Genomic DNA, 27,663 nt, shown 5'->3' with positions numbered 1-27,663 from the left:
TGTTAATACAAAAGCTTCCCAAACAAAAGTGAAAAGGGATGAGTGAACAAAATAAAAAGCGCATTTTGGTAGAAGAGGTGCTATTCAGCAGGTGGAACACTGACATACGTTTCTGTCTCTTTGGGTGGCTTTCCAACCATAAGCTGCCCATCCCCTGCCCAGACTCCTTCCCATTGCCACCCTTTCACCAGGGAAGGCTGTAGTGGGGTGGAAGGAAGAGGGGTCCCCGGGACCCCTGCTTAGACCACCGCTGATGCAGCATGGTGGGCTTTGGGGAGGGGATGATGGCTCTGGCAGCCGCCCCACTGGCATTCGTCCGGCAGTGCAGTCAAAATGCAGAGCAGCAGATGATAATGTTGGGTGAGCACCTCCCAAGGGGACTCCTGTTCCCCTCCCCCGGCACGTGGGTCACTTGCCTTCGGGGCTCGCTTTCTGCAGGAATTGGCTACGCCTCGCAGGTCATCGTCGTACTGCTGAACTTCTACTACATCATTGTCCTGGCCTGGGCCTTGTTTTATCTCTTCAGTTCGTTCACCATAGACCTCCCCTGGGGCAGCTGCGACCACGAGTGGAACACAGGTGGGTGTGGAGCCCCCTCCCAATCCTCCACCAGATCCTGGCTGAGGGAAACCTGCTGCTACCCAGGGCCAAACCTCAGGAGAGTGGCTGGCCCCTGCGTGGGTGGGACCGCAGGTCATAGGGGTGTGGAGTGCTGGGTCGCTGCAGTGCTGCTGGCACTTTTGGGGAAGAGGCTCGGTTGACCTGGGTCTTTGCTAGATAGCAGCAGTGCTGGCGCTGCCCAACCACTTGCAGCAGCCGGCCAGTGCCGTGCAGTGGTGGCCTCCCCAGTGGCTCCTGCTCTGGGTTCCAGGCACTGTGGGCACCTTCTTTCTTGGCATCTTCCAGTCACCCTGAGCCGTGTGTTAGCCATAGACCCAGTGCTCGTCGGGACTGCTGACTGTGCCCACTGGAAGGAAAAATTAAGTGCCATCATCTTAATTGTCCTAGGTTTCATGCCAGCCTTACCCTGGAGGTGACTCCTCTTGTGCATTTTTGGGACTATACAAAATTTGTCTCAGAGTTAATGTCAGTGACTTTTGACGCTGTGGATGGAAAGGTGGGGATTTTTCAGATCCTCTGGTACTTCAGCCACTGCTACTTACGCTCCCTCTCTCCCTGGGCTTCTCCTGCAGGGAACTGCGTGGAGCTCCAGAAGGCAAACTCGACGCTCAACGTGACCAGCGAAAATGCCACCTCCCCTGTCATCGAGTTCTGGGAGTAAGTAAAGGACAGGCCTGTACCCCCTTTCCTCCGGGACATACCTTCCCTGGGCAAGGAACAAACCCTGCAGCGGCATGTCCTATTAACCCCTCCTTGCCAGAAGAGGACACAAGAGAGGAAGCTAGGCAGGTCAGAGTGAAGGTTATCAGGGGCAGCACCATCAGTCAAGGGTAACATCGCTGGGCTCGTGGTGTTTGTCTGGAGCTGTGCTGGCATGCCTCAGAGCCGTCTGACTTTGTCCTTCTTTGACGCTATATTCCTGTCCCTCTGGACCTTTCGGGCTTCTTGGTCTCACTGACCTCAGCGATGGCTAGCTGACTGTGCAAGACCTTACCTCACCGATGCTTTGACTCCTCTGGTCCTTGATATTTTGTTTACTGTCCTTTTCTCCCTTATTCCTCCTCTGCTGTTGCACTCTCCCTTTCTCCATTTGTGCTGCTCCTCTCCCTGCCTCCTCCCTTCTTCTTCATTGCCAGCTGTGAGCTTCCTTTACAGTTGTTTCCTCCTGCAGTGTAGGTAAATTGGCTGCCTGTTCCCCAACCTGAAGTTTTGGTTCAGACTTACCCAGGGTGCAAACCTCAATAAAATTAGTGGCACTCCCTCAGGGTATAGTGGCCATTACCCTATGGTTTGGATTACAGTTCATATATCTGCTGGATTATGCATTTCTCTTGTTCTGTTTGGAGAAGTCTGCCCCATGAAGTCCTTGACCTGCCTGGTAGCTGCATCCAGTGTAACTGTGCTCAGGACACGGGTGCCAAGACTATAGGTGGGAGTGGGGTGAGATCTGTGGTGATCCACAAAGCAGCAGCTCTGCGATGGGGTTTTGTCTGCATGTTTTGCAAGCTGTAGCGTGTTCAGCTGTTGAAGAAGAGACCTTAAAGTCCTGTGATATACTGCAGGAGTCCCTACTAGTGATGCAGTAGGCGATCTCTTTCCTTTGAATATGTGCTACTGTGTGATACCAGCATGTTCCCAGGAGGCTCTGGCATGGTGGGTGGTGACTTTTGTATGTGGGCTAGTCTTCATCTTAAAAATAGAAAAAGAGGTGATGTTTTCACTTTAAAGTGACTAATATGCAAGCTATCCTGAGGAGAGAAGCTCACCAAAATCAAAATGAAGTGCTAGGGTCAGCTTAATCCGTGCTGAAATTTGCTCCCTCATTTTCATTGTTTCCTCCCCTTGTGTTAGTTACCCTGAGGTACAGAGTAGCTTTATTTCTGGCATAAAGGCATAGGCCTGTTGGCTTGGGATCTTTGATGATCCTCAGCATCTCCTGGGAGAACAGGCCCAGTTAAGCACTGAGCCCTGGCTAATAGACTGTGCAAGTCACCCCTCTGCTGCCACCATGAATTTCCCTTGTGCGTTTAGATGGATGGAGGGCTCTGCCCTCGCTGCCCTCAGCAGCGCTGCTGGGTGCTGTCAGCGCACGGAGCACACAGTACCTCCAGGGCATCCCCAGCTCAGCACAAGGACGCTGTTTTTAGACTTTAAAGTCTTTAAATTTTCTTTGTCTCCTGTGTGCTCCCTGAGCCCGCACTCTCCCTCTGCCTGCTGCTCACATCTAATCGATGGTGGCCTGCCTTAGACTACTTTTCCTGAGGCTGACTGCTGGAGAAGTTGATGTTCCCATCACTGCTGTGACCACCCCTGTGTTACTGGGGAATCAGCACACGAGACTGGAAATTTCCACTGTCCGTTGGTTCCGATGCAGCATCTGTTCCTGCCCTCCCTGGGCGGGGAGGTAGGAGGCCGCCATTTCCTCAAGAAGCACTGACCTGCCAGTGGGCCGATGGCACGCTTCCGTTGCCTCTTCTGGCTGTGGTACAGTGCCCAGTTAGGTATGCTCTGCTGGCACCCTCTCCCCACTGGTTTTAGGGTCCGTGTCCTTAGAAGCAGGGAGAGCAACATGATGAAACGTATCTGGTGGAGCAGAGTGATTTTTCCAACCCCTCTCTCATCCTCTCAATCTGCTTGCTGCAAGGCTGTGGGGGAGGAAGGGAGGCAGTGTGTCTTAGACTGCGGTTCTCCAGCAGCGCAGCCTTTATTTTAAGATAATTTCTGTCTTTTGCAGCAGGGTAGGCATTGCTGCTGGGCTCCAGGGTAGTGCATGTCCTTCTCTGCCTGTCTCAGGCTTGGGGTTTTGGGACTGCACCATAGTGTTTCACACCCAGATCCATCTGTGTGGTGTAGGAGATGGAGGAGGGTGAGTCCTTACTTCTGTAAGTGATGAGGAAGATTTGACATACACATGACATGGAAAGGTGCTATATGGCCAGGGTGAGACCATGAGACCTTAGCTGAACCAAGTTCCATCTAGCCCAGGATCCTATCTCCACACTGGCTGAAAGAGGACGCCCAGGGCATCCACACACTGGAGATTGTTGTGGTTCTGGCTGGGTCTTTGTCATGGCATGGGATGCTCTGCTGCTCTGAGCCCTGAAGTGAAATATGTAGCTTCTCCTAAAGACAGAAGAAGAGTGCTATGGAGAAGGGGTTAGAGAACCTTGCGTCTTGGGTGGTCCTGATCAATTCTGCGTGGTAAGTGCAACATATCATTCACTTTGAGGTTTGAAGCATGTCAGAAATGTAGGTGACCTTTGTAATGTGCATAAAAGAAGGCCCAGGTGGAGCTTGTGTGTGCAATGTGCTGCGTGTTCTTGCAGAGAGAGAGTTCTTTCCCCAAAAAGGACAAGACAGATGAAGGGCAGGAGGAGGATAGGAGAAGAAATGTCTTGGCCCAACAGGCCAGCACTGGAGTGAGCTTAGAAGCAGGTGTCCATGTGTGATCCACCAGGCTGGTAGTACTTTTAAGAGGGGAGCACTGCTTGATTCCTCTGAGGAATCCTTGCAGCTCAGACCTGGGCCTTGCTAGTAAGACGTCCCTTCTCCCCAAAGCCATCAGGCACTGTGGAGGTGCGGTGATAAACAACGTGGTGTTGGAAACATTGGTGGCCAACATCAGCGACACTTGGATGCTCCTTTGCTTTCCCCCAATGCAGGAGGAGAGTACTGAAGATATCTGATGGCATCCAGCACCTGGGCAGCCTACGCTGGGAGCTGGCTCTGTGTCTCCTGCTGGCGTGGATCATCTGTTACTTCTGCATCTGGAAAGGGGTCAAGTCCACAGGCAAGGTGAGTGCTTGGTTCAGATCAAGCCTCTTCCCTTGCTCACAGCTGGAGTGCTTGATCTACTCACATTTGTACATTTAGAGAGGTCCTAGGGATCCCCTGGGAGCCCCTCTCTAAATGAGCTGGCAGGAGCTTGTGGGGCTCAACTTAAAGCAGGAGTGTGAGCCAGGCCCTATGTTTTGGGTAGGAAAGGATGGGGGCGCTGAGACATCTCAGAGCATTAACTTCCAAGATGTATATCACCATCTGGTCCCTCCCTATCCACAGGCCCGGAGGACCCTGCAGTCTTCCTATTTATGGGGTGGTTGCGTGTTCCCTTCCCTCCCCCCGCACTGTGAGCAAGCAACGAGTTTTTGCCTCTGCTGACAAGTGCAGCTGGAAAATCTTCAGATTCATTAGACATGTAGTAATGAAGGTAACTCTGATGGCCTCAAAGCTCTCTCTGCCTCATCACTATGGGGTTCTTTTTTTTTTTTCCTTTTTGTTTGTCCCAACTCTTCCTACAGTTGCTCATATTGCCCAGCAGAAAAGGTCATCTTTTTTTTTCCCCACACTGGTCACTGCAGAGGTATTTCTTTGAATGCTTCTGGGAAGGGTTGTTGTGACTGTCCAGCTCCATCTCGTGCTCCCTCTGTTGCAGAGTGTGCCACTCTCATTTACACTAACCCTATTACTTAGTTTCTGCTACTGCCTCCTGACCAATTCCCAGCCAGCTTTGTCTGGAGCCAGCAAGAACAGATGGAAATGAAAAGGTTTAGTATGTTATCTAAATTGTGTCTTCTCTGCATGCTTTGAACAAGACATCATGTGTGATGGGATGTAAATTTTAGCTGCATCCGTTTCCATCAAGTTGATGGCATGGATGTTAGCAGTTTCTCCTGCTTCCAGAATGGTCTGGGATTATGAAACATGACGGGGAAATCAAGCAGCTTGCAGAGATGATGTTTTCTGGTTTCCATGGAGTAAAATTAGAAGAAAAGAGCAACTGCTTGCTGTGGTGGCCTGGTAAAAGAATGCAGAGGCAGTATAATAACGGCAAATATGATACTAAGATACAGCAAACATAGTGTGGGAAGTGCTGAGAACAAATTCAATCTATTTTAGATACAAGTTCTAGGTTAAATGCAAGTGCTTTTTAGCAAAAAGGACTAGCGATGGTGAGATCTTATCTTCTTGAAAACAGAAAACTTCTTTCAGTAAAGCAACAGTGTCCATAGGTTTATCAACCCTCCGCATATTTAATAATCCAGCTAAAATGATGGCTGTGGGAATACAGTTACACTGGGGAAGAGTTCTGGGGATTTGCCTGTGGAGGGGCAAACACCATGAGCTGAAATCACCCTACTCAGAGCAGCAGCAGCGGTTTGCATCCTCTGACGTGGGGACTGCCTGTCCCCAAGGAGTGTTCGCAGATGCAGGAGGTTGTAACAGATGGAACCACTTTGCCAAGGCATGTGGATCAGATTCAAATAAAACCCTGGATGTTGTTGACCAGCATGTGACAGGACAATCACACTGATCCCGGCAAGGTTCCTAGTGATGTAGTTAGTGCTAACAATGCCCGAGAAATAAAAAGATTGGGTCTGAGCCAAGCACTGAGTAATATCTCATTGGATCCAGATGTTCCTGTTGTTAGATAGAAGTTTGGCACTCTTAATCCAGCAAAACATTCTCCAAATTCAGGCCTCTGGTCTCAATGCAGATGCGAGCAACTGTTGAGTGAAAAGCTTAACACACTAGTTCACGCAGGCTGTAAAGCACATAGGATGTTACCAAAATGTGACTCCAAATAATATGCCAGACAGCTACCAGTTTGTATTCTGAGCTCCTAAAACTGATGTTATTTAGGGATCCAGCCAAGAATGTGCAACCTGGCATCCCAGAAGAACGTGCACTAGGGTTCAAAGGTAATGGGTTGTTTTTATGATTTTTGTTTTTAATCTTGCTTTAATGAGCTAAGAAAGATTAGACTTGCATCCTGTCATTTCCTGAAGGAAGAATTTGGTTGTGTGGTAAATACAGGGATGATTGTTAAACTTGCAGGACCTGCAGATTTGATTAACTGTCACTGTAAAGCTCTAAATCAGAGACTCCTTGAACATTTGAGAATGAAATGAATGATGATGTTTGCCTGTGTTGAAGGACTGTCCCTGAGTTCCTTCAATGTTCAGGATGCAGATTCAGAGAGACAGGGATGGATCTGCTCACACAGACATCTCAGGCAATCATGAGCCCCAGCAAGGAGGTGTTTTTCACTGACCTCTGTGGCATTACCCAAGACTGCCATGATATATAGAGCAGGGCACATGAAATGCATAGAAAACCTGGAGCTGCAGGCAGAGATGATAATCCAGTAGTGTGGTTTTTCACGGATGGGATATCTCTCAAATCCTTGTGCATTACAAAACTGAATCACCAGAGAGTGTACATCTCGACTTTAAGGAGGACTTGTGTTGCAGTGTCAGGTGCTTTGACCATTGCTTTATTCAGATGGAGTATATCAGGGTGGATCCAGAAGAAAGCTCTTTTTTAATCACTACTCAGATCATAAGGATTACCCAGGGGCAGAGTGAAAGTGGTCATACTATCCAGAGAAATCATATGCTTGTTCTTAGTAGGACCTCTTCTAATGCAGAAACTGCTATAGCTGTGGCAGAGCCTGCAACCCCCGCTCAGGGATGGTGGGCTTTAGGTGGATTTTGAAACAACTCATTCTGCATGAATGGGTAGGTGTGAGAAATAGATCATTTCACGTCATTACATTTTGCAGTTCCTTCAGAGATGAGCTTTAGCTCTCTGGTGCGTAACTGCCCAAGCTGAGAAAATTGCTGTAGGGCAGCATTCAGGTGAAGCATGCTGATGCGAATCCTCACTCAGCATGTCCACACAGGAAAAACCTGAAGGAGCAACATTTCTTTTTTGGCCTAGCATGATACAACAGACTGAACAATTTTTTTTCAAGGTGGTCAATAAGTCTTGAAGGTGTGGAAGCAATGCAAAGGGATTAATGACACTACTTGAATTGCTGGGAAGACTTCATGAGCCCTTGGTATCAGTTTGTTTGTGTGGGAAACACAGACTACAACATGTTGTTGTGGCATGCTACAGCAATTACCCTGAACAGTCCTCAAAGTACCCTGGTAATCCCCAAATTGAATGTTATATTTACCAGACATGGAGTCCTTGAAAGGATTAGCTGATACTGGCCTGCAGCATTCCCCAAAGGGTCATGGGTCCTTTGCTAGAGGAAGGGATTTCAACCCTACCTGAGTATGTCTGCATTGCTCTTGGGGCTAGGGGTGTAAAAAGCAAGAGGACACAGGTTAAAGGTCCTGTTTGGGTCTGCATCCTTGGTGGCAGTCTGAGATGTGCTGCCCTGCTCTGTCTGAAGTGCCCATGTTGGGTATTTGAACAGGCGTCAGCCAGAGGCAGAGGCTGTGGGTCACTGCAGTGGGGAGTGGTGGGCACAAGCCAGTTGTCCGTGCCAGCCCTGAGTGGGGGAGCCCCAGTGTTGTCCTTGGTGGTCCTTCGGAAGCAATCACATTTGTCCTGGGTTCGGCTGGGAGTTTCAGAGCATATCTCTTATCTGCACAGCCCTTTACCCTTGCCACTAAATGCTGAGGAGAAGAGACTTTCTGTGTGTGGCTCAGACCTCTGTTTGGGGTAGGGATGTGCAGATGGATACTGGGGGCAGCTCCTTCTCTGATGCGTGTAGATATTACACCGTCGGCTTCAGTAGAGCTACTCTGACTCCAACCTGGTGACAGCCTGACTCAGGGTCTGGATTGCTCTTAGGGCTAGAGAGGTTTTCTCTGGCTCCAGACGTGCCATGGCACGTCACAAGTTTCCTGGGCGCATTTCAAAATGCATTTGCTTCTACCGCAGGTGACAGCAAGGTGGTTGGTGAGGCAGCCTGACCCATCCCCTGCTGCTGCCCATCTCCCCCAGCCTGGGGGTCGGTGCTGTGCCACTGGCCAGCGCTGTGTGCTCTGACCCGCGCTGCTCGCTCACGCTTGTCCCTTCATCCTCCTCCCAGGTGGTGTATTTCACGGCCACGTTCCCATACCTCATGCTGGTCGTCCTGCTGATCAGGGGAGTCTCCCTGCCTGGGGCGTCCCAGGGAATCCTGTTTTACCTTTATCCAGACCTCAGTCGCCTTGGGGACCCCCAGGTAAGGTGGAAGGGGGACTGAATGGCTGAGCTGTGCTTGCACGGACGCCTGTGGCTGTCCTCTCTCCTTCCTTTTCATTTTCTCACTCTCTTTTTTCCAATTTCTTCTGTCTGTCTCCTCTTTTTCCCCTCTGTGGGCATAAGGCAGGGCCGTGATATTGGTGCATACTCTGATGATCCCCATGCTCTCTTGCCCTCGGCCTTCACCTGTGCTGTTACGTATTTTCTAGTCTGAGTTGCCCAGGGGTATGGGCAATGGGATTCAACCCTTCATCACGACTGGCACCAGCTGGTTTTGTTGCCCACCTTTCTTGGGGAGACTCCTCTGCTGTGAAGGCAGCCGGTGCATGGGGTGCCACTCTGCAGCATGCTGGCAGCTCATGAGGATGAGCCCTGCTCCTGGCATGTTTGCTCCGGCTTCCCTGGGAAGCATGCCGGGTGCATGGATGGCAGGAGCCATGGCATGCTGCAGCAGCAGTCCCTGGGACCCAGCCGCCCTCCTTGCCTCCCCATCCCTGGTGAGAAATTCCTGCCTGACGAGAGGGTCAGTGCCCGACTGCTGCTTTTAATCTCTTTGGGACAAGTTCTTCCACGTTAAATCCTGGCTCCAGCTGAGCTGCTGTACCAGCCTTTGTGTGAAGGTGTTTCCAAAGGAGATTAAAGAGTGCCTGCCTGGAAAATAGGCCAGCAAAACCCTTCGTAACCCCATTAACTCTTTCTGGTCTAGCCCCAGTGCTGTCTTGGTTATTAATTTTGCGAACGGGGGCATAAGTGCTGGGGGAGGAATGGCTCTGGCTGATCCTGCCCTCCCTGATGGAGGAGAGAGGATCCCTGTTCCCTGTGGGTAGGGGCTAGCAGCGTGTCAGGGGCTGCAGGGCATCCGCGGGTCCTGCCTGTGCCACTGGTGCGGTGTGGCTCTGTGCAAATCAGTTTGACTTATGGCTTCCGATTCAGGGAGCTAAACACGAGTGTCCGGTTTCCAGCTCCAGGCGGTCTGGTTTTTATCATGGGAAGGACTCAGAGCTCCTGCTCAGATTTCTGGAAGTTGCTCTCTGGTCAAGGCTGCGCCTGAGCAGGGGGTGAAAAGCCTTGTTTTACAGTGCCGGCTGCTCTCTTGCTCTCTCCGTTTGCCTGTGGACAGGAGGTGGGTAGGACAGCTGCTACCTTGGTGTGAAGGTGCAGCAAGGCTTGGAAGGGGGTGAGGACAGGTCTGTGTTTGCAGTCTTTGTGGCTCCATTCGTGCTGATGAGGTGCAAGAGACTTCTGAAATGAAATAACATTTTCAAATGGTGCTCATTCACTTATGAAAAGTCCTGTTACTGTGGCTGTGTTGCCCAGGGGACTGAATTAAACCACTTCAGGCGTGGCATGGTTTTGCTGGTACTAGCTGTGATCTCATTAGGTCTGTCCTGGCAAACTTTTCCAATTACAGCCTGAGCTTTAGAAGCACAGCTTCCTTCCAGCCTGGAAAATGCTAATGTGCTGGTGGAAAGGCAGAGTGACCCTTCAGAGCAAGAGGATGGCTTATCCTTGGCTAGGGGAGGAAAACTTGCTCCTCCCTCCCTGACTTCATCATGCCCTGATGAATGCTTCTCTTCTGTGGGAGAAAAGCAGGAGTCAGTAGCAGCGGTTGCCTTCCTCCAGCGTGCTTTAACCATCCTACTGAACCTAGTAGTAGGGCTTGAGGTTTCTCTTGCATTTTCCCATCAGAGAGGGAAGGGAAGTGTTAGTGCCCTAAGCCCCACACGTGTGTGGCTGTGCCCCCCTCTCTCTGTGCAGGGACAGGGTGAGTCCTGCCAGCCCATCAGAGCCAAGTCAATTATAATTGATTTGTGCTCAGAGGACAGCAAGCTGTAATTGTTTATCCGCAATCCTGTACTGTCCAGAAAAATGGAAGATTCTTTAGTACCTGGGAAGGAATTCTGGAAATAAATAAAAAAATAATTAAAAAATACCCTCTCCAATCTGACTGTTATGGTAAGGCATCTCGAGGGGAGGTTTAAACAAAGGGCAAACAATATACAAGGGGACAAAATCAAAACTCCTTTAAAGTATATGAAAAACTAGGTGAAAAGAGGGGATGAATTATTTAGCAGATTCTACCAGGGGAGCAGCAGCAGCCGAGATGTGATTAAGTGTCAGAATACCCAACTGGTGTGTGGAAATCATTGCTTTTCACCTGCCAAATGACCTTGGACAGAACTGGGAAATCCTGCCTATGAGAGCTCAGGCTAGCTGATTGATGGTGGGCTCTTCTGGCCATGAAGTCTACAGTGCTCTAAATCTTCCCGCACCTTCATTTTCTAAATCTATGAAATACTCATAATTAAAATGGTAAATAAAATGCATTTGATAGGTAGATCAGACTATATAGAGAAACTGCCAAACAGAAGTTTTGAATAATGAAGTCCAGTTCTGCTCAAATACAAGCAGATAAGAGCAAAACCGCCAAGGAGATCATCTATTTTGAACTGTATGCCCCCAAACTAAAAAATCCAAAAAAGCAACCCCATAGTTTGTTTTTTGTTTGTATAATATTTAGTATTATGATGTCAGCGTGCCAGCTGTTACTAGGCCCAAATTTTTTTCCCCCTCCTTGATTGCATTTTCTATGCTCCAGAAGGTTCCTATTTTTATTTCATAGCGTGGATTGTGTTTTTAACCAAAAGGGGGTCTCAGAGTTGTTCACTATTTCCACTTTAGATCACTCCTCCCTTTGCAGTTATCTTTGCGGCAATTTTATCAATTGTTTATTTCCGTAGATAACGCTGGGGATTTATGGATGTGATTAAGGAGAGGGATGCACAGTGTGATCCACTAGTGGGAAACTGAAATGCGAGGAATTCCGAGTAGAAATAAGGTTTAAGTGTGGGAAAGTTGCATTAGAAGAACTTTTCTCAGGCGCTGGCAGGCTCTCCGTTGCTTGATGCTTTCATACCACAATCAGACACCTTTTTAATAGACAGATGTAAAGAGAGGACTGATGGGCTTGATGCAGAAAGTGCCGGCTGTGTGTTTGGGTTTGCTTTAAAGAGAAGAAATGTAATGGTCTCCTTTCACTCTGGTATCAAGTCTCAAGAGATTTTAGCTAAATTTCATTAGATTTAATGAGTGAGAATAGAGGAGGAGTTAAATTCAGCAGCCTCTGAGCATATCCCTCTCTGGAAAAGCAGCAAATGTTTCTCAAAACCTCCCACTCTTGTTTTCCTCCTGAAATTCCCAGAAAACCCACCACCTTGTTGTATGTGCTTGTACTTTGTCCAGTCTTTATATAAAGGAAAACTTTCTGTTACGAGCTGCTTTCCATCCAGCCCAGACGTGCCGAAGGCCCCAGTGGGGGCTGTGCCCCTGGTCCGGGGGGCAGGGAAGCGCTGGCGGTGCTGAGGACTAGCAGAGGACCCGCAGCTCTGCAGACCCCCTGCGAGCAGTCCTCACCGCCGCACCGGACACCCGACCCTGCGCAGCACCGTGCCGGGGCACCCTGACTTGCTCTGTGCAGCCAAATTCAGAGCATTACCTTCATCCAACCTCTGCTTCTCGTTGTCTCTCCCTCTCTCATCTGCACTATTTTTTCAAATAATCTTCCCTATGTCCCTCTCATTTTCTCTCACCCATTTCCCTGGCGGTTGCTTTTTGGAGAGTGTTTGCCCCTGCAGAGTCCCCACGGGCTCCTGTTTCCCAATGGATGTGGCAGGAAGGGGAAGCAAGAGATGAAGATGCCCCCAGCTCTTTGGGGGGCTGTTTGCTGTGCCTGTGGCCAGAGAGGGAGGCTGCCAGTGTCTGGCTTACAGTTTGCACCAGAGCAGCTCTTGCTGCCGAGGCTGCGCTGAGGATAAGCCCCTCGGGCTACCACAGGGAGGACAGGACGTGCGTGCATCTTGCAGGGCTGTGACCTGCGGGTTAACCGGGGCCCTCTGTAGCCACCCTGGGGAAGGGGTCAGAGCCCCCAGATCCTCTCCAAATTCAGGCCCCTCCTGCTGCTGCTCCAGCGAGAGCGGCTGCTTCCCAGCAAGAGGGGAGGGCAACTGTGGGCCTGCTAAATATTATTTGTTCCCCTTATTTATTTTTTTCCCAGCAGCCTTTAACTTGACCCTGTGCGCTCGGTTTGTGCTGTTGCCGGCCCCCCGCTTCCCCTTTCTGAAGGCGAGCGTGTTTGTTTTCGTGCCGGAGGGCGACCCGCTGCGCCTGTGCGTGGATGCATGTGCCGGCGGGGCTGCCGCCGGCACCGTGCACTTGCTCCCGCCACGCGTCCTCGTGCCCCGGCCCGGGGCCCTGTGCCCCCCAGCCCCGGCAGAGGGTCTGTGGAGGGTCTGCAAGCCCAGGCACCACTGCCTGCCCTGCCTGGGGGGCAGAGGGCAGGCACCGGGCAGCAGGGAGGGAGAGCTGGCGGCTCCCACAGCGTGCCGGAGGGGCTCGGGGCTGGCATCCTCTCCTCCGCCTTGCTGGAGCGATACATCCTCGTGGGGTGAACCGCAGCTGTATTTACCTTGCAGGGCTTCCTCCTCCTCCTCCTCCCATGCCTATCGCCAGCCCTGCCGGCGTGGACCCGGGTGGCTGGCTGGCCACTGCCACGCAGCCCTGCTGAGTCTGATCTCAGCGCTGACATAGCAGGAAGGAATAAAGCCGACATTCTGTCCGCCTGCAGGCAGCAGGGCAGGGAGGACCGTACAGCTCGGCCTCCCAGACAGCAAGGAGCATCCCTTGGAGCATCCCTCGCCCCTCCACACCACCCTGGGGCAGGCAGCTGTGGTCTTTGGGAGGAACTAGAAACTTGTTTGTTTTCTTGCGGTGTTTAAAGAAACCCCAGCAGCAGGAGGGCCCTCCTGGGTGTAAACCGTCCCTGTGGGTAGGCAGGTGCCCCGAGATGTGGGGGTTACGTGAGGTCGGTGCTCTCTGGCGAGGCATTGCGAGGCCTTTAGTGCCGGCACAGGGAGATTAATCGGGAACAAAGCACCCATCCTGCACTCCCAAGGAGCCCAAGGAAGTCTTTTCTGAGCAGCTAGGGCTTGGTGCTGGGAAGATAATGCCTGGTGGGGGGCGTAGGATGGGACAGAAGGAATGGGAATGCTTTACAGAAATGGCAGTGACTCGTTCCCTGCCTCCTCTCTCCTGGGGTAAATGTGGATGAGGAAAAGCATTGGCCTGGGCTGTGCAGCACAGCGGTGGGTTCTTTGCAGCAGGACCCCAGGGCTGCACAGCCCTGTGCCGCTGCAGTGCTGTGGGATGTGGACTGGGTCATTGGGCTGGGGCCTGTGGGCCAGTCCTGAATGAAGGGGGAAAGGCAATAATCTGGAAATGGTGCCCTGGGCGTCTTGAGGTGAAATCTTAGGAATCAAGATCTCCCCTTTCAAGGCTGGGCCGAAGCGATGTGTTTGCATGGTGCAGCAGCGGGTGGCTGGTGGGTAGCGCCACAGGATGACTCGTGAGCCGTGATGCCAGGAGCAAAAGAAATGCTGGTTGAACTGCAGCTCAAGACTTGAGTGGTTTTTACTCTCTGCTCTGCATTACACTGAGCATGACCCTCCACGCAGCGTGTACCCACTCTGTGATGTACCATCTCTCCTTGCTGATGGGGACAGTTTGGCACTTCTCAGCACGGCGCCTGTACTTGATGTATGACATACACTGGGGTTCAATAACATTTTGCTTGAAAATGGTCTTTACTGTTATTTGTAAGTGCTTTGAGATCTTCCTAAGGAAGGGTCTCTTTCAGTACAGGGGGCTATTAAATTTCAGTACATGTAATAAAGCAAATATTGCTGAGAAAATTAAGGGGTGAAGGAATAGGTCCTCTCACAGGCCATAACCATCTTGGATAACTGCAGCTCAGGTGTGAAGGCTTTGGCTAAAAACAGAGAGTAGGAGGTTATTACAAACTGGAGTAAACAACTTGTTCAAGGAAATTGAATTATGAATTAAATAAACTGGATGGCTTAGAAAACTGCAGACAACAATCAAATCAAAATACCCATGCTGCCGATGTGCCGGTGAAATCTGAACAGGATAAATTTTACCAGTCTCTTTGGGAGCAGTGGCCAGAGAACAGCAGCATGCTTTTATCTGCAGGGGAAAGAGAGCCCTGACTGACCCTAGTGAGCCCCGCCTGACCCGAGTGAGCCCCTTTAGTCAGAGTGGAAATATTAAAATAATGAGACGCTGTTGATCAGCAGCACAGAAGGGAAAGGGGAGGTCTTGGATGGGCTGAAAAAACTATTTCTCTGAGTCACTGCAGGGAGGGAAATGAACACAGGTAGCAGGTTGGGGAGGGAAGATTTGGGTTGCTGTTTTCTGAAGCAAGTAGTCTGTGTAGCCCCCTTGAGCCCACGGGGCCGGGTGGGCAGTGGTGGTGCTTGTGAGAGGCTTGAGGAGGAGGCTGGACCACAGACAGGCTGAGGCCCCTTCCGACCCCAGTGCTCCTGCAGTCCTGGGACTTGCTGCCGCTACTCAGCTCTGTCACTAGTGGGTCAGCAGTACCTATGGCATCAGTCTTGTTGCAGTCCATTGACCCCCAAGCAATTTGGGAACTGCCAGGGGACTGGGAGGGACGCAAAGGTGGCTTCTTCTTTGGCCCAAGAGCTGCAGTAACCTTTTAAAATGGGAAATAAACTGCATGCAGCCCGAGCTGGTGCTCACAGTCATGTTGACTAAGTAGGATCGTAAGCTCTGCAAGCCAAGCTTAGCTTTATTTACTGTTTCAGCCACAGGCTGCTTTGCTTCAAATGCTAAGGCAGGTCCTGTATTCCCTAAAGATATCCTTTTGGGGCCGGGCTCCCACACAGCCCAGTGTGCACCCCATGGGTGTTGTGCTGGGCAGAGCAGGCAGCGGAGAGGGGAGCCCACAGACTCTGCACTGGTCTCTGTTACACAGTCAAGGGTATCACTGAGTTTTAGTAATGAGCCACTTCATAAGCCACAGAGCTAATGAAACTTGGTGTCTTGATATTTGGCTTCTGCCATGGCTGGTAAAGCACCAGTTCTTTTCCTGACACTGGGACATTTCTCATGTTTCTTGCTTGTGTGATTTATCTGATATTTAACACTGGTTGACTCTTTCTCCCTGTAGCTTTCTGCTCAGTGGGGAATGCTGAGTTCCTGTCTTTTTCCTGTTCCCTGGCTGTTGTGAAATTTGTAGGTAGTTGATATCCTTGAGGTTTCTACCAACTGTTAAATCTGGTTGAAACTTGTCAACTGGGTCCAATGTTATGGCAAATGCGGGGTAGGCAGTTTGATGGCAAAAGTCTTGTTATCCTGACAAATTGAAATACAAGGGCTCCAAAGCCCACGAGAGGGTGCGATTTGAGCTCGAATTTGATGAAAAACCAGAGCTCCAGCAATGAACAGCAAAATAAAAAGCAAACCTAACAAAACATTTCACCCCAATCTGTGCAAAGATGCTTAAATTCTTGCTGCAAAGGTGTCAGCTGGTCCAGCTCGCCTCAGTGCCTTGCTGTGCCTAAAAAGTAGCTGAAAAGTGAAGGCTGTGCCCTTACAGTCCACAGAGTGATGATGCTTTAGGAATCAATTATAAAAAGGGCTTTGATTTTTTTCTAATCTTTTTGAAATGCAAAAATGAACTAATACTCTGCTCTTTTAAACCCACCTCCCCATGCAGCTCCTCCAAAAAGAGTAAAATACACTGAGGTCAATTAATTACTTTTTCAACATCCCAGTGTCTCAAACTAGCTGTCACAGTCCTACCTCATCACCTGTCCCTTCCCATTCTACAAATCGGAGATTTGATCTGACTCCTTGTGAAATGGTGAGCAGGGTTTCAATAGACTGAAGAGAAGGCGATTGGGCTGAACATTAGCTGAACTGCTCACAGGACAGTCAGGGAGAGCAGTTTCACCGAACCTAGCCCTAGCAGTGCTTTGCTTTCTCTCCCTGTGGACTGAGCATCTGGGTCTTGCAGCAGTGGGCAGGGAGAGGATTCATTCTGTGCAGCTGTTCTTTGAGCCAAAACCAGAATTTCCTCTGGAAAATCACAGCTAATGGGATCATAATATCCCTTCATAAGGCCCATCAGCCTAGGAAGGAGAAGAGGTAAATAAGAAACAAAACCTCTCGCTGCATGATTGCTCTTTGGCCAGTATGGAAGAGGAAAGGCAGAACCACGCATTGGTGAGGGTGGCCTGAGCAACAGGGGTGGCTGGGCAGGTGCTGCCCAGATGACCATTGCCTCAGGACATGAAGTCTTGGCTGACAGGTACAGGTGTGATTTGGGGTCATCAAAACCGCTGTGGTGCTTTCCATTGAATTCTGTTCTTCTCAGAGGGGATCCTGGGGCAAGGCTGGTATTTGCCTGAGGGCTCACCGGCACTGCTACTCCGGGGAAGGAGGGTATAGCCAAATGGAGACTTTTCTCATTAAAGTTGTCCCAGTAATACTTTTCTTCCACTTTTCTTTACTGACTAGCTTCTCTTTTGTCTCTAGAATGTGGCTACCCTTCAGCATTGGCTGAGTGATTGTCTTATCTCTATTTTATAAACCCCTTAGGAAGAAAGATCTTAGAAAACAGAGGGTTTAATTAATAATTTTTGTCATCGCTTCATTTCTCACTGTTGCTTCCTGCTTTTGCTGTTCTCTGCAGAAGGCAGTGGTTGCATTGGTGACTGCACACAGCTAGGCTTTCAGATCAAATTTGGCATTGACAAATGTCAGCCTCGGAGCACTGGGACGTGTTATTGACAGTGAGAGTGAAGCAGAGTTCAAAGGTGCCTCGTGGGACTAACAGCATTCTTGTATTTTCTTTTTGGAGCTGTCTTTTGCAAACAACTCTGTTTATTTCTAGTACTCCTCTACTCCCCAGTTGATTTTCTTTTAAGTTTTGGAGCCTTTAAATTAGGTATTGGAGAGAAGGGCCACCACCAGAAGCTGTATGTACCCGTGCCACCCAGAGGGAGACCAGGCTTGCCCAAATCAAGTCCCCCTCCTCTGCTAGCATAGGGCTCCTCCAGCTTTTGTGGAAAATGTTCATCCAGTCTCTCGCTGCTGGGAGGCTCTGGAGAGTCACAGGGTTCTGCAGATTTGTCCAAGGAAGAAAAAGATAATGATGAAGAGCCATAAGTGCTGTGGGTTTGCAAGGCTCCCGGTGCATCCCTTCCCTTTGGCACTCTTAGCACCCCATGGGTGCCTCACTGAGCACTGTAATTCCTGGCACTGTATAACCTGCCCCTAGAAAAGGCTTGTGTAAATGCTGGGTATTGCTGACCTCCCGATCACTGGCCTTTCTGCTTGTTACGGCAGCCCCCGGGGCTCTGCCTCTTTGCATCCATGCAGTGTCTGTGCTCTGTGCTGGCCTTGTCTTCTCACCTGTGTTTGCATCTCCCTTGCAGGTCTGGATGGATGCAGGCACTCAAATCTTCTTTTCCTATGCAATTTGTCTGGGATGCCTGACAGCTCTGGGCAGCTATAACAAATACCATAACAACTGCTACAGGTAACTGGAGCACGGCTCTGCTGCCTAGAGCCTTCACCTCCCTGAACATCAGTGTACATAGGCTGGTGAACTGCTGGAGGTTACTGGCCTTTTGAAGTGTCATGTTTTCTGTTTCTACTCAAGATGTAAGAAAACTCTTTCCACGTGTTTTCTTCCCAAATCCAGCTCACTGTTCTTTCTACCCAAGGGAACTTTCTGTCTGTGCCATGGATGACAAATCCCCTCTTCCACACCAGCTGAGACCCAGCAAAGTCAGATCCTCTTCACTAGCTTTGTGAGCCCAGCCCACATCACAACCTCCCCTATTACCTGGGTGCATGAGTAGCCATAGGGGAAGCAGAGCTGTGAGATCTAATGGCTGTAGACTGGAGTCCTTTCACCTTGTGATTTATTCTTCCTAAGTTCATTTGGACCTAGTGTCTTGCACAATTGTCAGTGCTCTGGGTTCCTGTGTGCTGCCTATGGTCTACATATATGCCTGCAGATGTAACTTCTGTTTCTTCCATACTCTCCCTGTGCTGGACTGCCCTTGAATAGAGATGGGCCATGTTGCCAAATAGAATCAGGCTGTCAAGTTGGAGTGGTCAGGTGAAAATAAACTAATTTTGCTGTAGATGTATCCAGCATCTGGAGCTACATCCCCAGGGGTAAAAGGCTAGTGTGAGTGGAGGAGGCCACCTCTAGGTAAAACTACACACCTCCCTTCCCACCCTTTCTCTGCTGACTGTGTTGCTCCTGGCACTGGGTTCTCCCCCCACCTTTTAAATTAAAAATTGTGGTTGTTGCCATGGAAGGTCCAGGCAGACCACTGGCTACACAGTCCTTGCTTGGCATCTTTCTCTTCACCTTAGAAGTTCACTCCTGCTGCGGAGATACCTCTCCAACAGTAGCTGGGTTGGTACTCCTCTTCCTTTTCGTGTCCCTTCTCCCAGATGAGGTTTTGAGAGAAAAAGCTCTGGGAGAAGAAGAGATAATGGATTTGGCTTTGGCCTGCTGCATGTCCTTGGGCACTAGCCCTCTGCATCTCCAGCCTGGATGTGTTAACATGGAGAGGAAGACACAAGCTGCTTAGCAGCAAGGTTGTAAAGAGCTTCTGTAGCTGCAGCTGGGAGACGTTATAGAAAGGGGAGACATGTCTGTTGCAACGCAAATGCTTTATGCTATTCAGCTTTGCTAGGGAAATTGTTCTTAGTTTTGATGTCAAACATCTGAGCAGCCTGTTCCCAGGCATGGCCCCAGTTTTAATGAGTCAGTTCTGTGCTCTGCAGCCTTGGTTTGCATAGGAAGACAGGAACCAGCTTTAACAGGGCAGAGGGACACCAGCGTGGTGCCCCACTCAGTTATCTCAGGCCAGGTGTAACCTTTGGTGACCTGGAAGAGACGAGGACGTGGGCAGGATGGACCACTGTTTGTATGGCAGCAGTCCAAGATGGTGCCAAATGGAACAGACCATTTCTCGCCTTCTGGGGCAGTAAGGGACATCATCAGGGCTCCCTGGCTCCCCTTCAGGTGAAAATCTGGAGATACCTCTTTGCTCTGGCCATTCCTCACATGCTACCCTCCACCACAACACCCCTTTCCACCTGCCAGGTCACTGCAGAGCACCTCCCAGCCCATGCCTTTCCAAGGAGCGTTTGACTTGTCATGCGTACCTCCAGGGGAAAGAGGGAGAAACACCAGGAAGGAAGGGAAACTATTTGAAATAAATGGGAACTTGTATAAAATGATGGAGAACACAATCTGAGTGGAGAAAAGGTGGTTTATAGCAACAAGAGAAACAAGGTTCTGGCATGGGCTTCCCACCGGGTTAGCTGAGCTTGGTGGAGCGTGACCCTCCTTACCAGCCAGGAGATTCGCAGGGGCTCACCCTGCAGGCCTGTTTCACTCTCCTGCCTTAGAAACCACATGCAAAGGCAGAGCAGTAGTGTTAGGTGCTGTGCAGTCCTTGACAATCCAAAGAGCTGTGCTTTGGAAGGAATAATCTGAATTTGTATAGCGCAAGGGCTCTGCCTGAACTGTACTGTCTGGAAATGGTTGCAGACTGTGAATGGATTTAGTTAATGTGCAGGGAGGAGCATGAAGCCCCCAGAATGCTAGATACCTGAAGACTGATACAGAAAATGACACTGGATTTGCAGAGTAGCATTTAATAACGTCAGAGCGGGCCATGAAATCCCAGAAGGGGTGCGTTCAGTTTGGTTCAGAATATCTCTGAAAGATGCTGCAAATGTTATTGTTGTCCCCAGGGTTGCAGTCACAAGAGGACTAGGGAGACTGGAGCGTGAAAAGGAATTGGATAGATAAGAGGTGTTTAGTCTAAAGAGTAGATGGATGAGAATGAGATGAAACAGAGACAAAAGGGAATAGATCAGAGAAAATAAATTGGATGGCTCTGTTCATCTTTTTCTCATAATGCAAGGACCAGGAGATATCTAGTAGCGCTGAGAACCAAGGAGATGGTAACTGGTCTGAGAAATCTATTAAGGAAAAAAAACCATGCCCCCTTCTCAGACAAAAAGCATCTCTGGTAGTCTCTGCTACAGGAAGGCCCAGGGGAGAGAGAGGAAAAAATCACGCATTTAGATGTGTAGCAAGACTATCTCATAAGCGAGGAGCTTAGGTGAGGAATGCATCTTTATGCTGTCCTTGGAGAAGGCTTTTCCAGGGGGAGATCCTGCTTTGTTGCCCACCCTGGGCCATCATCCTTCTGCAGCTCCTGGTGCTGAGCTGTGGGGGTGCTGGGAGAGAGGCCCTGCTGTGGGCACAGTGGCTGGGGTGGGAGAACGGGGGCTGCCCTGGGGTGTGGGTCATACCTGGACCCCCACCTGGCTGACGCTGTGCCCCCTCCTCCCAGGGACTGTGTGGCCCTCTGCTTCCTCAACAGCGGCACTAGCTTCGTGGCCGGCTTTGCCATCTTCTCCATCCTGGGCTTCATGGCGGGGGAGCAGGGCGTGCCCATCGCCGAGGTGGCCGAGTCGGGTGAGTGGGGCTGCGGTGGGATGGAGCCGCGGGGGTGCTGCTCTTTGGCCCCCCCCCTCAGCAAGGGGAGCATGCCCACAGGATACCCACCGTGGGGCAAACAGTATTGCAGCTGCGGGTTCCCATCCTGGTGGGCAGCTCCGCTTTCTGCCTCCAAAAACCAGGGAGAAACAAATGCACGCTCATGAAATATTAAGATGCAATGGCCATGTCTCGAGGCCGATATAAGCTGCCTATAAGGGTCAGGGTTAGGCAGCTGCTGTCTCTCAGTGGGGGGGTGAGGTGCCTGCATGGCGTACGCCCGGGTTTGTGCTGTGCTCCCCTGGGCTCAGAGGCTTTCCCTGACTCCCAGCCCTGGCGATGGCGATGCAGCCAGAGCTTGCTGTGCCCCCTTTCCCTCCCTTCCTGCTGGGCTCCTCCACCCCGCGAGGATCCTGGGTTTTGTGCACAGCGCTGGTATAACTGGAGCAAGAGGCTGCATGGCTGCAGGTTGTGCCTTGGCTGGGTGGCTGCCTCGGGCAGGTCTGCACCAGCTGTGCCATGCCGCTGCTATGCTGCTGCCTGCTCTGAAAGCCCTTCTCCCCGCAGGGCCTGGCCTGGCATTCATCGCCTACCCTCGGGCTGTGGTCATGCTGCCTTTCTCCCCGCTCTGGGCATGCTTCTTCTTCCTGATGGTTGTTTTGCTGGGACTGGACAGCCAGGTAAAGGTGCAGGTGCAGGGCGGTTCCCTGCCAGACAAAAGCCACTGTCCCTTTGGGACAGGCTTGAACTTGGCTGAGGTGGGGGCAGCAGGGCTGGGGAGCCGGTCAGGACAGGCTGACAGAGGTGGGATCTCTGCTCTTTGTAGTTTGTCTGCGTGGAGAGCCTCGTCACAGCTCTTGTGGACATGTACCCCACCATCTTCCGCAAGAAGAACCGCCGGGAGACCCTCATCCTGCTGGTCTCCGTCCTCTCCTATCTGGTCGGGTTGGTGATGCTTACAGAGGTATTTTGGGCTTAGACCATCTGCGCGGTGCTTATTTGGTCTGCGTGCCCCCCTGCAGGGGGGGGGCCTGGCAGGTGGTGGGGTCTGTGCTGGGGCCGAGAGCTTGCTGGTGAGGCCCATCATGGTGCACAGTGCCTGGGGGAGGCTGCCTTTCCCTCCCCATGTCGTTCGCATTTTCCCTTCCAGCCCTCACCCCTTATGCCGGTCAGAGTCCTGACACTTTTCCTGCCAAGACTGATAATTGGAGCTCTGGACAGCCCATATTTTGGTTACAGATTTATCTTTATGTGAGCCAAACCTTTACAGCTGTAGCCTGTTGCATGGTGAGGGGAGTGCCTTTGTCCTTCTCTTTCGTCTTGGATAGAGCTACATGAACACTTGGTGTAAGGAAACTTGGTGGGCCTGAGTGCGCTCCATATCTATTACAGTGATTTCCCATATATTCCCTTGTTTTGATTAATTGCCTGGGAGTTAAACTTGTTTAAAAGCTTTAACTTCTCCTAGCAGTATGTGTGTGTGGATTGACGCTGCCATGATGCTCTTTGCATCTTCTGTTTTCATTTGGGCATAATTTTGAAAAAGCTGCCTTCAGTGTTGCATCTGCAGCTTTGTGCCTGGACTTACTCTCAGGCCCATTTTGTAGACAGTCTTGCAGCCTGGGCAGTGAAACAGCCAGGCTGCCAGCCTCTGGGCCCACAATACTCTTTGCCTGTGCCTGATTCATCTCCCTTCTCTCCCTCCCCACCTCGCCTTGCTGCCCACTTGGCCCTTCCTAGGGTGGGATGTATGTCTTCCAGCTCTTTGATTACTATGCTGCCAGTGGCATGTGCCTGCTCTTTGTGGCCATCTTCGAGACTCTCTGCATCGCCTGGGTCTATGGTGAGTATGAACAAGGGATGTCCCCAGCTCTGGTCTCTCAGGCTCTTGCTTGGTCCATCCTCAAAACGCTGGTCTATAGCTCATCTTGGCAAGTGCTTCACAGTGCAAGGCAGACCTCTAAACCCTTGCTTTGGTGCCCCTGGACTCAGTTGGCAGGGGCTTCCTCGCAGCAACGCCCTGGGAGATCTGCTTGGCAGATATCCCCAGCATGTTCCTATGCAACCCTGCTTTTGAGGTCCTTCTTCCCTGGGGACTTGGAGCTGGCTGGGAAATCTTTTCCCAACCTGTGTATAGAGGAGTCTGAGACCCTCAAACGTTTTTGAGAGCCCTCTCTCAGCCTTGACATTCACAAGGGGTGGGTAAAACCTGAGTTCAAGTCCCAGCCTGGGAGGTGCTGAGGGGCTGGACCTGTTGACCCACTGGGCTGTTCTGGGGCAAGAGGATGTTAGTCCAGGACAAAGACTAAAGCTGGCCACGCTCCTGGCGAGCTCCCCGACAGGGCTGTCAGCTATGCTGAGTTACTGCCTCATCTTCTGGGGAGTACCCAAACAATTGTGAAGCAGGACCCCAGACATACAGACCCTGCTGCTCTCCTTCCCTGGTAACAGCGAGGCATCCTTCTCCTCTTTCACAGGTGCCGAGCGCTTCTACGATAACATTGAAGATATGATCGGCTACCGGCCATGGCCCATCATCAAATACTGTTGGCTTTTCATCACCCCGGCAGTTTGCATGGTGAGGGCCCATAGGAAGAGGAGCTGTGGGGGGGAAGATGGGCAGACCTAGGTGCCTCTGAGATAGAGATGCCTACATATATACAGAGGGATGTGCAGATGTGTGTATGTATAGGGGTTTATGTGGCCTGTACTATGGGAGCCTGTTCTGTGTGTTTGTGGCTTTGGGGGCCAGGCATGGGGCTAAACAACGGGGAGAGGGGTCTGGCTCAGCAGTGACAGAGGTGTCTACTGGTGGGGTGAGCTCATTGCTGCCATGCCCAGTGCTGCACATGGGTCCCAGCAAAGCTTGCTTGACTTGCGCCTCCTCTGTTGCTGTCCTGGGAAGCTCTTTGTTACCATGAGATTCTGCGCAGGCGTGGACTCACAAGGAAGACCTCTCTTGACTAATGCTGTTGATCTTTTTGCTCTTTTTCTTTTGGTCTCTTCTACCTTGCCAGGCAACCTTCCTGTTTTCTCTGATCAAATATACCCCGCTGACTTACAACAAGAAGTATGTGTACCCGTGGTGGGGAGACACCCTGGGCTGGCTGCTAGCCCTCTCCTCCATGGTGTGCATCCCTCTCTGGATAGTCTACAAACTCTCCACCATCAAAGGCTCCCTTAGAGAGGTGAGGCTGGTGCTCTGGGATCAGGGCATGGGCTGTGCTTCTGTGTTGAAGTCCAGCCTTGCAGGGGGATCATTTGTGTGTTGCAGGTTAATTAGCAGGGAGCCTAGAATAAATCGATTGAATGAGTCTATTTCTGTAACTGACTGTTGGTTTTATTAAGTTCTGCCTGGCTGGAGGACTGCTCCAAGCTGGTTGTTGCCTCTTGGTGCCCTTTGTTTATTGCTTCTGTCTCTTTGCAAGCACCATTAGGAAAAAGTTCATTAGATGGAGAGGATAAAGATGATCTCCAGTGCCTTGAGTCAGTTTGGAGGCTGCCCATGACTAAGGCCTGGGGCCTTGCTTTTAGAAAGCTCCAGATCCCATGAGCGTTGCAGGCAGCTGAGTGTCAGTGGCCTGAGCCTGCCCAGCTCCTGGAGCTGCTGTGACCCATTGCTGGCTGCCCTGAATGTGCCTTGGGAGAGCCAGGGACCTGGCAAAGCAGACCTTACTCCAGACAGGCATCTTGTCCCTGCCATGGCTCACTGGAAGTTTCACAGACATCCTGACACCCCAGGATCCCACTTGTTCTCTGCCTCCAGCAAGTGCTCAGGAATGGGTTGTGACAGCAAAGGGCCCCTCATCACCGTGTCCGGCATGGACAGGGAGGAGGGGGCACAGCTGCAGGAGCACGGCAAGGATCACACTGCATGATGTAGAGGGTAGCTCCTTATGCACTTGCTGTCCCAGTTAAAGCCAAACCTGTGTGCACGGGCTCTCCCTTTGCAGTCTGTGCCGGTGGAGGGGATGACCTGGTGGCACCTGGGCACCAACCTTTCCTTGGACTGCTTTCTAGCCCTGGCATGGAGCAGATGGAGGACAGAGCTTTCCTACTGTGTCTCAGGTCTCTCATGTGCTCAGTGCTTGTCTTGGGACAAGTGGTTGAAAGATGAGTTTATTCCCTCAGTTTCTGAAGTGCTGACTGTCCTTATTTGGGACATCGCTGGCAATTTAGGGAACAGACCTGCAGCCTTGCCTGGCTGGCTGAAACGATACCCATGACTGGAAGGGGAGGGCCCGGGTCACCTTTTGTCCTTGTGGCTGTGTTCAATGCCTGCCTTTGCCTTCCAGAGGCTCCGTCAACTCACCTGCCCACTTGAGGACTTGCCTTCCAGGCCAGGCATGGGACATCCCCTTCCCTCCACCAGAGCTGGCCTCCTGATGCTGACAGAGCTCGAATCTCACTGCTAGGACCAGTGTGGCTCTCCCTCCCTCCCCCCAGGACGGTTTCTATACAGCCTTTACCACCTGTTGGATAATGCAAGGATTCTTCACTCGCCAAGGAGAGAGGGATTTCGGGCCTGAGCTCCCTTCTCTGGAAGATTTGAAGGGCTGAGGAAGAGGCTGCCGTGGAGATGGTCTGCGTGGAGTTAGCAATGCACCTTAATCCTCTCCCTGGAGAGGGCTCTGAATGGGCAGATCAAGCACCGGTGTTCCTGAGCATCCCCAGCATTCTGGTGGGTAGAAAGGAAGGACTGATCCTGGAGTGGAGAGTGTCAGAGAGCCACAGAGATGCGGCTCCAGTGTGGACTTTGGGAGCGTTTCCATTCATTCCATTAAATCCTTGTTCTTCCCTTCTAGATCTGCTCTGTCTCAGTTTTGTCTCACCAGCATCCCTTGCTCACAGCGTGTTAGGCGGGATGTGTGTTAGTGGAGTTGTGCTGGGCATTCAGGTCCAGATCTCTGTTGCACTGGGAGATTGGTATGGGAGGGCGGCCAGAGGAGAGGAAGCTTGGTTGGGGTAGGAAGGAAAACAGGGAACACTGGTTTGGAGGCCCCCATAAGTGGTAGGCCTGGGGTACCTAGGTGAAGCAGAGAGCACAATGCCACCTCCCGCTGGAGCCATTGCCAGATCGCAGCCAAGAGAGTCATCTGGCTGATGAGTCACTGGGCTATTCCCGGGGTCTGAGAGAAGTGCGTGGGTTTGCATTTTCTTCATGCAAGTGAAGGATCATGGGAGACTTTCCCTCGTCTCTGCAGGTCTGTGTCTTTTTTGTGCTGACTGCCTTCCAGGTGCTCTAGAGCCCGTCATTTTGGTTTTCCTGCATATGGAAGAAGGGCTGCATGGCTGAAGTGGGATCTGCATGTTATGTCAACAAATGGGGCCCCTCGTTTCCAGGCTGTTTGGGTAAAAAAAAAAAAAAAAAAAAAAATTAAAAAAAAATCAAAGAGCTTGTGTTTTAAGTGCTGTAGCCCCAGCGTCCGAGGAGGGCAGCCAGAGGACACGTAACCCCGGGAAGCTGGATGGCTCCCAGGAAACCCCGAGGAAGCCGGAGCCCGGGCAGAGCTGAGCGAGCGGCCGGAGGCTCTCGGCTTCCCGAAGCGCCCACGGACACGGGTGGGTACCGCGCTCCGGCCAAGGCTGCCGGTGCCGCGGGGAGAGGAAGACGCAAATGAAAGCAATCCGCGCCGTTAGCCACAAGGTGGCCCCAGGACCTCACCCACCGCCGCAGCGCCGGCCGGGGTCCCCGCGGGGCGGGCGGGGGGCAGCGGGCACCCCCGCAGCCGGGCCGGCACCGCCCGCTCCCCCCGCTTCGGAAGATCCTCTGAGCTGGGGGGCTGTTTGCTCTGAGGGTCGGTGGCAGCCTGGCCACCGGCTGTAGGGCTGGGGAGGGATTTTCTCCCGGGTCACGATGACCTGGGTGGGCGTTTTCGCCCTTCGTTGCCTGTTGAGGTTTTCTCTGCAGAGAGCTGCGTCCCACAGGGAACGGTGACCTCAGCTGTGGCAAACACTGGTTTAGGTTCCCGAGGACCTATAGGCAATGGCAAGTTATTTGGCTTGGTTTTCTTGGGCTTGGTTTTCCCCAGTTTAGTGTTGTTGGAGCCTGGTGACCTGAGATGGGAGATAGGTCGATGATGGAAAGGGGTCATGAGCTTTCACTCACGGAGGCTGTGGAACTCTGGTGAGCACCAAGTACCGGGGGGATTGTTGCTGGGAGGGTTTCTGAGAGTGCAGATTGAAACTCCAGGAGGGAGAGCCCACTGGTCTGTGGTCCTCTGGGGCTTCATTGGCTCTGTTCCAGCATGCCTGTGGAAACGTCATCTCACTTCCAACCCATTTTCCCTTTAGCCAGTCCATTTTCCAGGAGAACGTGAGGGCAGCTGGGTTCCTTTGCTAGGCTGCGTGTGCAACCATGGGTGAAGCCCCGTGGTCAGCCCTGCACCTTCCCTGTCAAAAGCTGAGCCGCTGGGTTTCTGCACGCCTCCCTCCCTGCCTCTGGAGGATGCTGGTGATGCTGAAGGTATAGGGCTGGGGAGCGGGAGCTCAGGGCTGAACTGGCTGTCATAGTTTTCCTGGGCGGCCTCAAAGCTCCAGATTGCCCAGATGCCACAGTGCTTTATGGTGCTCATGTGGGAGCTGAAGGTAGGAAAGAGCATAGAAATCTAGGCCCTTTTGGAAAAGACCCACAATGTGAT

General features: G+C 51.5%; 1 protein-coding gene across 6 annotated transcripts in view; it reads left to right on the top strand.

Moving 5' to 3' along the window:
* Positions 1-25,826, top strand: part of SLC6A13 (solute carrier family 6 member 13) — a 32,932-nt gene extending 7,106 nt beyond the window's left edge. For 3 of the 6 annotated variants that reach the window (XM_030040599.1, XM_030040598.2, XM_041129636.1), the window contains exons 4-15: positions 439-579; positions 1,194-1,278; positions 4,284-4,416; positions 8,450-8,584; positions 17,919-18,022; positions 20,877-21,001; positions 21,590-21,702; positions 21,849-21,986; positions 22,763-22,865; positions 23,500-23,600; positions 24,040-24,210; positions 25,318-25,826. In XM_030040599.1, the coding sequence (XP_029896459.1) occupies positions 439-579; positions 1,194-1,278; positions 4,284-4,416; positions 8,450-8,584; positions 17,919-18,022; positions 20,877-21,001; positions 21,590-21,702; positions 21,849-21,986; positions 22,763-22,865; positions 23,500-23,600; positions 24,040-24,210; positions 25,318-25,437 (1,469 nt within the window). In that variant the 3' untranslated portion in view covers positions 25,438-25,826. The remainder of the gene's footprint in view (positions 1-438; positions 580-1,193; positions 1,279-4,283; positions 4,417-8,449; positions 8,585-17,918; positions 18,023-20,876; positions 21,002-21,589; positions 21,703-21,848; positions 21,987-22,762; positions 22,866-23,499; positions 23,601-24,039; positions 24,211-25,317) is intronic. The other 3 variants (XM_041129635.1, XM_030040597.2, XM_030040600.2) reach the window with 3 other exon arrangements.
* Positions 25,827-27,663: the final 1,837 nt, after the last annotated feature.

This window comes from Aquila chrysaetos, chromosome 17 (genome assembly GCF_900496995.4).
Source record: "Aquila chrysaetos chrysaetos chromosome 17, bAquChr1.4, whole genome shotgun sequence".
NCBI classification, from domain to species: domain Eukaryota; kingdom Metazoa; phylum Chordata; class Aves; order Accipitriformes; family Accipitridae; genus Aquila; species Aquila chrysaetos.
This window is presented reverse-complemented; position numbering and strand designations above follow the sequence as displayed.